Below are 11,998 nucleotides of genomic sequence, written 5' to 3'. Positions count from 1 at the left end.
TCTCGACTTTCATCTTTAATGATCACAAGATTGTTTTACATTGATAATGCACACAGACAATACTTCAATACTTCCACAACATCTCTGAAACTCTCTCCGACAGCCCTTTATCCATCCAAAAATATTTCTCTCAAATTATTTACCACACATCTGGTATTACATTTTTTATAAACTTCTGAGGTGAACAAAAACTATTAAATGTGGGAAGAATTGAGAAGGCACGATAAACAAGGGGGAAAAAAGGTAAATGACTTCATTTCTTAGAAAAAAAAAACTTAGAAGAAAACGCATTGTTTTTTTCACAGGGTTTAGAAAAGAATTTGACACTTTTGGACTGACGAACTGTCTAACTCTGCTCCCCAATGTTGTCTCAACATTGTTTTCAGCTTATTTGAGTGTAGATATTTCATAACATTATTAGGCCCATCAATTTTCCTTTTGTGATTCTTGGTATTTAAAACAAGATTTTGGAAAAACCTAAATGTAACACAGGAAAAATTTAATCATGACCTACCTCTGTAGGGCAAACCTCATAAATTACAGACTGAAAGTCAGCGTAACACCAGATAAAGACTGGGAAGGGATTTACAGAGAAAATTTCAGCAGTCCATTTTCACTCCTTTTTAAAGCCTTCATGTTCTCTCCATACAGCTGGATGAAGGATTCCAGAGGGGGAAAAGGTGTTTGTTTTTATGGTTTTTGATGAACAAAACCATCAGCCACTCTCTCTTCAGAAACTGAAGCTGCTTCAGATGCTCAAGTCCACAGACAGCTGTCATTCAAACTAAATCTGTTCAAGTCTGTGTTAAAGCGCTCAGTGCTTCTCCAGCGCTTTAGCCAGCAGATCGTTGAGGCGAGAAATCATCGGCCGGGGATCATCATTCAGGCCCGCTGTGATCATGGCGTTATCATAGATCTGCAAAACATTCAGAACAAGAAATATGTCATCCAGAAAGACTAACAAATCACTTAAAAAAATCTATTTACAGGGAGAGCGTGCAGAACATAACCACATTCATATTTTCATGTTGCAAATCATGAAATTCCTGATTTGTTTTTATCCACATTTAATGATGTAATAAAATAATAGCAAGCACAGATTACAGCCGACTGAAAATAAAAAAACACTGATAAGAGATGCATTCACCTGTAATGAAATGGCTTGTATGAAATACACTTTGTTAATAAAGTGTATTTCCACAACACTGATTCCATCAATACTAAAGCAAACATGTCCAACTTTGACTTGATCCATTTACTCCAATTACTTCATCAAAAACTCAAAACTTCACGCAGATATGCTGCAGGAAGAATCATGCTTTGAAGGATTAAAAATGCTTTTAACACATTTTAGAAACTCATGAATTCTGTTTTTTAATTTCTCTAAAATATCAGACACAAAGCGGAGTGAATAAGAAGCCTTTGTTTCTGTCACAGAAGAGAGACATCATGATGGGATGTTGATGTAGGTCTGATGGATTTACAGCGGTATCTTAAATCCTGACACATTTGGAGCAGATGAAACTCAGTTCTGATCAAACCTGTTCGAGCAGCAGTCCAGCGAGTTCAGAGTTGGAGTCCTTCAGCGCGTGCATCTTCTTGATCAGATCGTGTCTACAAGGCAGAAAAAAAAAGTACGAGAAGGTTTGAGCTGCACATAAAAACATTATGAAGACCAATTCCATCGAGTATAGTCCCTCCCTCCGTTTCTCACCCCGCGTTGATCTCCAGAGTGGGCTGCAGTATCTGAGCTCTTTCCTCAGCGGTGCGAGCCAGCTGCTGGGTGCGGAGGAAGTGGCGTGCAGCACCCATCTCCAGCACTGTGATCATAGCCGGGTGGGTGTCCAGCCGAGGAGTGAGCTGCAGAGCAGGAGGATAACCATTTATTATACTCTGTGTCTGTAATCAAGTGACATTGAAGAGGACTTCCAGGCAGCTTTAAATTGATTTAGGCTCGTACCTTTATGTTGGTGATTCGGGGGCCCAAAGCGTTCTTCATCCAGGCCATGAGGTCGTCGGCCTGCTCCTGCGTCAGACGCTCGGAGGCTGCAGAGAAGGAGGAGAAGCAACAGACAGGCGAGTCAGCACTGCACCACCACACCGCTTAAGCTTTGACTGCAGGGATGAGACAGGAGCTGACCTGGCTTGACGTCCTCAAACTTCTCCTCCTTGTAGTGATCCACCACGATGTCCGTCTCCACTGAGATCATCTTCTTCTTGTCGAACTCCCGCAGGTGGAGCAGGGTCAGCTCATCGAACTGCTCGTAACAAAACAGCACCTGAAGGGAGAGACGCGCGTCAAATAAGCAGGATTTACACTGATGTCGTTATTTCTATAGTTATGTTTAAAGGCTGAAACTGCTTTGGCGTGTTAGGTGTCGAAAAAAGCTAGAACTGCACGCTCATGCACGCTTTGTTTAAATGCTCCCTCAATGAGTAAAGAATTAGACTTTAAACACTACTTCCACATGTACAAACTCGGCAGTTTTGTCCACAGAGGGTACAAAACAATCAGAGTGCATTAAAAAAAAGTAGAGCCATCCTCATCCATCTGACTATTGAAGACTACATCTTTTTATTTTGTCGTATCTAAATTAGTCATTACATTGCTAACAGTGTTGCAACATAAAGTTGTAAACTGAATCCTAACTCTGTTATTGTGGCATCTATCTTAGTAAGAGATTCTTTTAATCCACGTGTAGCCTCAGCTTTCACCTCGACAGTCGTCTCACCTCCATGTCTTTCTGCTTCATGGCTTCATAGTAGGGCGAGTGCTCTGCGAGGTGCCGGTTTGGGGCACACAGGTAGTAGATGTTGCGTGTGCCCGCCTTCATGCGAGAGGAGTACTCGATCAGATTTGTCTGCTGTCCCGCTGGCAGAGCAGAAGACTCGTACCTCAGCAGCTTGGCGATGTCCTCCTGAACAGACACAGCGAAGAGGGGACGCAAACGCATTCAGAATGGCTGCTGCTTCAATACTCTCTGCCTTTGTTAAGCACACGTGATGACATTTCTTAATTGTCTGGACCTTCATAATGTTTTTTTCCAAATGCAAAAAATCACCTTGACATCCTGTTCCTGTGTGGTGACGATGCCCTCCCTCATGAACAGGCCGTAATCCTCAAAGAACTTGCTGTACTTCTCTGGATCCTTTTTGCTCTGGTCCAACAGGAAGCGGATCACTCTCTGCTGCAGAACGTCACGTAGCTTCCTGAAGATGGAAGCATAACAAAGACTCAGTGGATCAGTAATGGAGTTCAATCAGAGAGCTGAGAAAATGGGTGCAAGCATAACGGCATGACAACAAGGTGAGAGAGAACCGATGACACCGTCACTACAGAAAACGAACCATTCAGCCGAGTGTAGAACTTGTGTAGTACCTGATGAGGGCGCTCTCCTGCAGCAGCTCTCTGCTCAGATTCAGAGGGATGTCCTCACTGTCCACCACACCTGCAAAAAAAAAACAATCAGAGTGTGAGCCCAGGAGCAAAAAACAGTCACAACACGCAGAGGAACTTGTGAAGGTCCAGACCTCGGAGGAAGCGCAGCCACTTCGGCAGGATGTCGGTGGCTTTGGTCTGGATCAGGACCTTCCTGCTGAACAGAGCCACGCTGGATCCCATCTCTCTGCTCACATCAAACATGCTCGGCTTCTGTTGGATAAATGTAATAAAACATCACTTGATTTTACTCCCTTGCACTGAAAAAAAAAATCTTAAAAAGCTTGTTATAATGTTATGTTAGGGTTTGAGGTTTTATTACACAAATGACAGAATTTGGTTATGTCAAGTTTTCTTTTCTGCACTACTTCTAAAATAAAGTCAACACTGGGTGCGTCTTTGCATGGCAAAAATGCCTCATTAAAACAAGCATCCAATCCTGAGCTCCTCACCGCCTCAGGGACGTAAAAGATGCTCCTGATGTTGAGCGGGGCGTCTGCGCGGTAGTGCAGCGTGTAGCGCGGCTTGTCGTAGGTCTGGGCGACGTATCGATAGAACTCCTCGTGCTGCCAGTCGCTGATCTCCTTTGGCTCCATCACCCACAAGGCCTGCAAATAGACAGACATCCCAACCAGATTTTTTTTTAGAAAACTGCACATTTACAGAATCAAAGTGTCACCAAGCGAGGCAGAACCAGAGAGGCTCACCTGCAGAGTGTTGAGCCTCCGTCCGTTCAGGAAGATGGGGAAGCTGACAAAGTTGCTGTACTTCGTGACAACCTCTGAAAGAGACACAATGGCGTGTAATCATAAGCAGCGATGCACTCATGTATGTTACGGTTCATCCAACCAAAGCAGCTCCAGCTTTACCTTTCACTCTGTCCTCGGAGGAAAACTCCTTGCAGTCTTCTTTCAGGTGCAGAACAATCTTTGTTCCCTGCTGAACACCACCGGCCTCAGCGATCTCAAAAAGCCCCGAGCTGAAGAAGACAACGACAGAGAATGTCAGAGCATCACATCACATCGGTTTATTACTCTTTGTTCTGCTAAACAACTGAACCACCATGAAGAAACTCCTCCCATACCACCCTTTGTCTCTCTCTCTCACCCGTCTGAGGACCACTTGTATCCGGGTGCATCTGGCTCAGCTGAGCGGGAGTAAACGTCGACACGGTCGGAGACCATAAAGGCAGAATAGAATCCAACCCCGAACTGACCAATGATGGTGCTGCTGGCCTCTGTCTGGTTCTGCAAGGCATCCAAAAACGCCTGCAAAGGAAAAAGAGATCATTACTAAGACTAACAAGACATATCATAACAATCAAGAGTAGAAGAGAAGAAATTAACTGACAGGCTGATCGGATTAGTTTTTCAAGTACAAAGTCTACAACCTTGGACCCAGAGCGGGCGATAGTCCCCAGGTTGGCCACCAGCTCCTCTTGGTTCATCCCCACTCCGGTGTCCTGTTAAAGTACAGAGAGTTCCTTAAGTTCTCAATGTTCATGTACAATATTCATCCACTAGGTGGCACTTTTTCTCATTAACATACAAAAAAAAAGAGTCCACCACACGCTCTTCACTGCAGGTATCTGGTTCTCTGGGTTGGACTCATTAAATAGACATGTCAAGTAAACACGTTTGTGCACATGACATCATGCACTGTGTAGAAGGTGGGAAGAAGCCTGAGGAGGATCAATGGACTCTTGCTTAAGGATTTTGATATTCTTTTCTTCATTTTTGTTAAATTAAGTTTTTCTTTATTTTCTTTGGCACATTTAAATAAGCAAAAACAATCCTTTATTTTGTTTAGATTTGTTTGTAAAAATCTAGACTAAATTAACTGAAACTAAACCTAAAGTTAATTCAAATGAAGTGAAGAAAACGAAGCTCCTGATGCTGCATTAGTTTAGTTTCTGTTGTTACTAAACTGAAGATTTATTTAATAACTGACTTGATGTTTTCCTGTGAAATGTTCTGCTGTGCCAATCACTAAATGATCTAAGGTTTAGTTTTATTATTTTACAAACACTAGTATTTTTATATAATTAGAGTTAGGTTTGATTCTTGTGAATAAATTTAAAAAAACCCTCACCCTCTGATTTGTGATCAAAACCCTCGTCTGGAAATATTGGTTTGTCAAACATTCTGCATTATTCTTGTTTTACAAGACACACTGAGTATATATACTGGCCAGGGTCAAAGGTTAATCACTGATGTGTTTACCACAAATTAAAGCTCTTTATCACAGCACTGTAAGGAACCCCTACAAATATGTGCAGGCAGAGATAAGGGACTAACAATAGCTAACCTGGTTGTATGACATAGGATACTAATTAGGAAAAGGCCATTAAGTAAACACAGTGACAGTGCTGATCGTCGCTACAGAAAGCAAACTTTACTCAGTCAGTGTTATACCTGAATGGTGAAGGTACCCTTGGCACCATCCGTTTGCAGATGGATCTCCATCTGAGCCGTTTCTCCGCCTGCTGTCATCAGTTTGTGGCGCAGTTTTTCCAGAGCGTCACTGCCGTTGGAGATCAGCTCCCTGATGAACACCTGGTGGGGTGTGGAGGGACCAGCATATCAGTCCAAGAAGAACATTTGAAGTCAATTAAGTGAAATGTCTGTCCCTCTCACCAACGTTTGGCACAAGCCCTCTTACCTCTTTCTCAGAGTACAAAGACCTCGCGACAATGTCCAGAAGTTTTTTGGTCTCAGCCTGAAATTCATGTTTGGAGAAGCTACCTGAATTCAAAGATATAACAAAATTCAAATCATCTATTGAAAATGACACTTTTATCCTTGCAGGAGAGTAATGTCTGCACTGCAGCTGTAACGGCACCTTGCACGGACTCGGTATCACTGATGATGGTATGCAGAGGCTCCTCCTCAGGCTCTTTCTCCACCTCCTGGGTGCTGTAAAAAGACTGCTGACTGAAGTCGAGGCGGGGCCGCTGGGCGCTCCACACTCCGGGCCGACTGCTCCACATCTGCTGCTGCACGACCTGCAAGCCTAAACACAAGAGGAGTCACCTGCTGGTTCTGCTTTAAGAGAAGGATTTTCTGTAAACATCTTGGTTGTCTTGGATGCTAAATAGACAGCTTAAACCAAAACCTTTGTGCTTCCTTCAAATATATTTGAAAATTAATTTATTATCAGCAGTCAGTAGTCTTCATCAAATGAGCACTGGCTTTTTCACACCATTTTGGTGCAGTCAGATGAAGCTCCAGCTAGCCGTCAGCAACCCTCACAAGAATCATTGGTGCCAACTGAGTGCTGAAATAAATTCTCCTTCTGGGTTTATGTGGCTTCAGGATTGACATGTTGTAAAAACAGGTAATGCACGAAGCATCGCAGCGGAATGGCCCATAATGTTTGGAAAATATTCACACTTAATATTTGTTCTTGAGATTCTTTTTAATTATAAACAGTAACAGTCACAGAAATTTGATTTCAATAATAATTTTTGCAATCCTGAAAACACGATCATCAAGGTTAAACGACAACTGTACTGAACGTCTTGTAGCGAATGTTTTATCATAAATTGTTCAGTTTTTGTTTTGGCCACAAGAGCACCTCACCACCATCCAAAAAAAAACCCAAAAAACAGTGCATTAATTATCGTATATGAGCGGATTACATATTTAAATTTTTCTCAGTGTTTTGAAAGTGTTCAGGATTAGACTGTTGAAGTTCAATAAATGCTGATGTTAAGATGCTGAGTAATCATGTTTAATAATCTCAATTTAAGTATTGATCAACATGATAATCATGACCATTTGGTAGAGTCATCGTCTCTAAACCTGAAGGTCGAGGGTTCGATCCCCAGCTCCTGCAGCGTCATGTCCCATGACCCTTTAACCCCAGTTGCTCCCACTGCTTCGCCAACTGTGTATGAATGTGATTTTTAGTTTCTTCTGATGGTGTGTGAATGGGCAGGTGTGACATGCAGGGTAAAAAAAGACTCAATAAATGGACACTGACAGTGAGTGAACACACGTGGTCCTGGCTGATGTGACGTCAGAGTGTTTGAGGATATTAATCCTTTTAAATTATCAGCTTCCTGCTGAGCTTCAGGGCGGACACAGCAGTCAAATCTGGGTTGGTAAATCAATCTGCATGGCTGGGATCTTGTTGCTGTCAACTAGCCGGTCAGGCTAACTCAGCTAGCTCACAACACCACCTACCTGCAGTCAGGGGTCGCGAGACCGTTCGGGTGTTCAGCCCTCGAGCACATATCGTCAGCCGTGAGTTGGCCCTGAGAGGAGAACCGAGAGCGAACCGAGCCAGCGCGAGGCACCTTGACATGATGAGACACACACCGGGACAAGAAAACACACACACAGGTCGACTGACCGGAGAAGAACACACGCCGAGCGCCGGAGGAAGAGTTAGGACCCACGACTGTCTGCGCCGGATAATGACGTCAGCAGCAGCGCACCCATCACACTGCCTGATGATGAATAAAGATCATTTTACTTATTAAAAGTCATAGTTCAAAATGTTTAAATGCACGTTTTCATTCCGTTTATAGACTTTAAACACCGAATGAAGGACTTCCGCACCGATTAAAGCTCAGGCTGAATTATTCACAAGTTATCTCCTTAAATAGGTGATAACATTCACTTTTGAATTTTACCTTCAAGGTCATTTATACAAACGCAGATCTTTAAACCAAAATCTTCAATGGATAATCATGAATGAAAATATTTCAATTTTGTTTTAGTAACGTAGACAGGAGAATTAATAAAATGTCCGATAAATAATTTAGATCAGAAAACAAATAGTCACATTTCATAAAAACTGTCTTAGTAACAATTAATAACATATTAGTCTGTATTTTATTACAAATGTACATTTAACATTACCTTAAAAAAAATACTAAATTAAATATTGTCAGTTAATTAGATTTTGATGGCTAATGAGGTTATAAGATAGTAATTATTTGATTCCTGCCTGGAACTTTGAATTTGATTAATTGGTATGGTCATTTAAAAAGAAAAATGTGAGACACAAGGAAGGAGGGCATATCAAATGTTTGATTGTTGAGCTCTTTTTCCACCTACATGACAGAGGTCATAGTCATTTGAGAAACAAAAAGACGTGGCTCTAGTAAATAAAAACAATCCGACACACTTGATCAATACTAAAAAATCAGAAACAAATCTGTATTTTTTAAAACTATCGTCACTAATGAGAATTCTCTCAAAACAGCAGAAATGAAAGGCTAAGTCTGTGGCACACAGGTTTATTTAACAACATTGTATATAAGTACGAAATGAGCCATTCGAACCAATTTTTACAGTTCAGGACTTCATGACAATTTCTGACTGAGGGAGAGACAAAGCAATTATTTTAACATTTGCAAGACAAACACTGGGCCAAAGCCAGTAAAAAGAACATTCCGGCACCTGTGAACATTAACAAGCTTTAATGCAGGTTCTTCTTACACCTGCCATTTGTGTATGGGTGTGTGCAATAGTGCCTAGATCTATACAAATGTGTTAATCTCCCGTAGACTCTGCAGACAGGAAAGAAATTAAGGCTTCCCCAAAGGCAGTCCTTTTGTAAAATGGCATATTAGAATAAATTAGCCAGGGAACAGAAAAACTGAGCAAGAGGTGAAACCTGGCAAAAAAAAAATCCCAGACAAATAATTTTACAGTCTTCTCAACACAAATATGATATTAATTTGAAAAGGTACAAAATAAAAAAATGAATAATAAAATGAAATATTTTTTGTTTTGAGAAGTTTTGTTAAAAAAAAAGTCCATAGCAGAGCATAACAAATGAAAAACAAATGAAACAACACATAGACCAAGGCAAATTCTTGCATGGCTGGTCTGAACCAAAAATATATTCTGTGTCTTTGTTGTCTTCTTTACAACAGCAATTATTAATTCACTCTGTGTCTTGGAAGAAAAGCAGTCCCTTGGTTTAAGGAAAGTTCACAGTCTGTAGGCCTCATATGACTCAGTTGTTGGAATTTCTTTTAGCTTTTTACATCAGCAAGTATAAAAATGTCTCAGCTGAAAACAGAACAAGGCCTTTCTTCTGTCACAAAATGCTACAATCCTTCAACAAATTTTTCCAGCGTGTCTCCCGTCGTGTCCCCCACCATACCCATGTCATTACTCAAACCCCCTCTGTTCGGTGTATTAAGCTGTGGGAGCATGGCACTCTGCTCCGGTGTTCCCATATGTCCCTGCTCCATGGAGCCTGACATTGGGCCTCCGAGGCTCGGGTGGGGAGAGCTGGAGTGAAGGGTGCCGTGCTGAGGTGAGGGCTGAGGCTGTATACGTGGGGAGGGGCTGGAATGCGGGGGCTGCTGCGAAGGCGGGCGAGGGGATTGCACTGGGGCTGGGGAGCGTACTTGGTTTCCCAGGTTTGCCATAGTCTGGCCAGGTAAGTGAGCTCCAGCCTGGGCTTGGCCTTGGAGCATATGGGGTTGCGGGCTCATTGAGTTAGCCTGAACCGGAGAACCCATCTGCTGCTTTAACAGCTGCTGCTGTTGCTGTTGAAGCATTCGTTGCTGGAGAAGGTTTTGAGCCCCATCCATCCCCATGCCAGGTTGTCCCATTTGGGAAGTTGGAGGAAGCTGTCCCATGGGCCCCCCAGCTCCTTGCATAGCCATTTGCTGCTGCATACGGAGCTGGGAGTAGCTTGCTGGACCTGGCTGCTGCTGAGGGAACTGACCATGACCCTGAGGCATGCCTCCCTGCTGCTGCTGCTGCTGCTGCTGCTGCTGCTGTGACTGCTGCTGCTGCTGCTGTTGCTGCATCTGCTGCATCCTGAGCAGCTGCTGTCTGCGGTACAGTTGGGGATTGCCATTTTGAGCAGCATTCATCATCTGGCCTTGGGGGCCCATGGTTGCCATGCCTTGAGGTCCTGCCTGTTGAGGAGGCTGCTGCTGCTGCGGTGCCATAACTGGCCTCTGCACCTGGTTTGCCATGGCTGCCATTGCCTGCATTCCTGCCGGAGACCCAAGCATAGCTTGAGAGTTCTGCTGCTGCCCCTGCTGCTGCGGCTGGTTGGCCTGGTACTTGGCTGTCCTCTGTTTAATGAAGGCTGCCATGAGTTGAGGGTTTGACTTGAGGATGTTGAGGACCTGCTGCTGCTGCTGGGGGGAGCTGGGTGATTTTAAGGTGCGCAGTAAGTCCTGCAGGGCACTCGGAGCAATGTTAGTAGGTATCCCTCGTGGCATGTTCTGCTGCTGTGGTGTCATGCCTTGCTGTGAGTGGCCCTGGGGAGGCATGACCCCAGGCATTTGGAGAGCCTGTTGCTGGGGCATCATTGGCCTCTGCATTAGCTGGCCCTGCTGTGGCATGGGAGCTCCCTGAGCCTGCTGAGGGGCCATTTGGCCTTGTTGTGTAGGGACCTGTGGCTGATGACCCTGGGGATTCTGCATGGGATTCTGCATTCCTGGACCCCACTGGCCCTGCTGCATAGCCTGCATTACTTGTGGGCCCCTTGGCCCCTGCATCATCTGCATCTGGCCCTGCATGGGCCCCATCATTTGAGGATGGTTCATGGGCATACCATTCATAGCATAATTCTGCTGCTGCTGTTGCTGCTTTGCCTTAGCAACCATCTGGATCTGTCTGGCCACCTTTAGGGCTGCCAGCAATGGCTGCTGCTGCTGCTGTTGTTGCTGTTGTTGTTGTTGTTGTTGATGTTGTTGTTGATGTTGTTGTTGTTGTTGTTGTTGTTGTTGCTGCTGCTGCTGCTGTTGCTGCTGCTGCTGCTGCTGTTGCGGTGGTTGAGGCTGAGGCTGCTGTTGGTGTGGCATGTTAGGCAAAGGTGACTGCTGCTGATGGAGTGGGGATGACTGTGGCCCTGGTTTGCCTTGTGGCACAGGTGTTGGGGGCTGGCTGCTGCGGCCATTGTTGGGAAAGCCTTGGGCAATGTTGACAGGGTTGCTTGGCTGCTGCTGCTGCTGCTGCTGCTGCTGCTGTTGGGGCTGGTTGGGCATGGGCTGCGGAGTCTGTGGTGTATTAGGCTGCTGCACAGAGTTTGGGGTGTCAGGGGCAGCTGAGGTAGGTGGAGATGGCATGGGCATACCCCTTCCAGCCATGGTAGCCATTCTGCGGCGCATCAATTGAGCTTGCTGAAGCCTGTGCTGCAGCTGCTGTTGGCGGAGTTTGTGCTTGATGTTGAGACAGAAGGGAACAGGACACTTGTTCTCCTGACAGTGCTTGGCGTGATAACAACACAAAGCAATGAGCTGCTTGCACACAGGGCAGCCACCATTGGTCTTGCGCTTGCAGCCCTTGGTATGTTGAACCACCCTCTTCATCTTCTGGCACGAAGGCAGGGAGCAGTTGGCATTTCGACACTGGCAAGCGTGGACCAGGGACTGGATGCAGCGCTGGATGCTGAGACGTCGGCTCTCCTGAGGGCTCTTGGAGGCCTCTCCGCCCGGACCGTTGCTGTCATCATCCAAACCCAAGCCCCACTTCACCATCTGGTGCTCATGGCCCTTAATGTTGTAGCAGTTAATGCATAGGTCGTAGTCCTAGGGAAAGTTAAAGAATGCAACGTTAGGATTATGTCAAGAAT

The 11,998-nt window shown here is 44.6% G+C and overlaps 2 protein-coding genes across 2 annotated transcripts in view; both read right to left on the bottom strand.

Moving 5' to 3' along the window:
- trap1 (TNF receptor-associated protein 1) lies at window positions 1–7,877 on the bottom strand. Its single transcript, XM_079366640.1, has 18 exons — window positions 7,627–7,877; window positions 6,281–6,451; window positions 6,101–6,183; window positions 5,854–5,994; window positions 4,830–4,901; window positions 4,547–4,707; window positions 4,309–4,418; window positions 4,147–4,220; window positions 3,892–4,047; window positions 3,532–3,652; window positions 3,380–3,449; window positions 3,063–3,210; window positions 2,733–2,918; window positions 2,141–2,279; window positions 1,961–2,046; window positions 1,715–1,860; window positions 1,542–1,614; window positions 1–916 (listed from the first exon to the last, which is right to left on the bottom strand). The coding sequence occupies exons 1-18, from the start codon at window positions 7,745–7,747 to the stop codon at window positions 815–817; spliced, it is 2,160 nt and encodes a 719-aa protein (XP_079222766.1). The 5' UTR covers window positions 7,748–7,877; the 3' UTR covers window positions 1–814.
- Window positions 7,878–8,671: 794 nt separating this feature from the next.
- Window positions 8,672–11,998, bottom strand: part of crebbpa (CREB binding lysine acetyltransferase a) — a 28,706-nt gene continuing 25,379 nt past the window's right edge. Inside the window, exon 31 of the mRNA XM_079366639.1 lies at window positions 8,672–11,954. Within this exon, the coding sequence (XP_079222765.1) occupies window positions 9,507–11,954 (2,448 nt within the window). The 3' untranslated portion in view covers window positions 8,672–9,506. The remainder of the gene's footprint in view (window positions 11,955–11,998) is intronic.

This window comes from Symphodus melops (assembly GCF_947650265.1).
Source record: "Symphodus melops genome assembly, chromosome: 17".
NCBI classification, from domain to species: domain Eukaryota; kingdom Metazoa; phylum Chordata; class Actinopteri; order Labriformes; family Labridae; genus Symphodus; species Symphodus melops.
Note: the sequence above shows the minus strand (reverse complement) of the source record. Positions and strands in the feature narration are given on the sequence as shown.

What these genes read in the sequence shown, in the direction of transcription:
- trap1 (XM_079366640.1), bottom strand. Translation starts at nt 7,747, where the DNA reads ATGTCAAGGTGCCTCGCGCTGGCTCGGTTCGCTCTCGGTTCTCCTCTC. An exon ending in TGAAGCAGAAAGACATGGAG is followed by an intron (nt 2,280 to 2,732) that starts GTGAGACGACTG and finishes CTCTCCCTTCAG; the next exon opens with GTGCTGTTTTGTTACGAGCA. An exon ending in ACTCTGGAGATCAACGCGGG is followed by an intron (nt 1,615 to 1,714) that starts GTGAGAAACGGA and finishes TCTGCCTTGTAG; the next exon opens with ACACGATCTGATCAAGAAGA.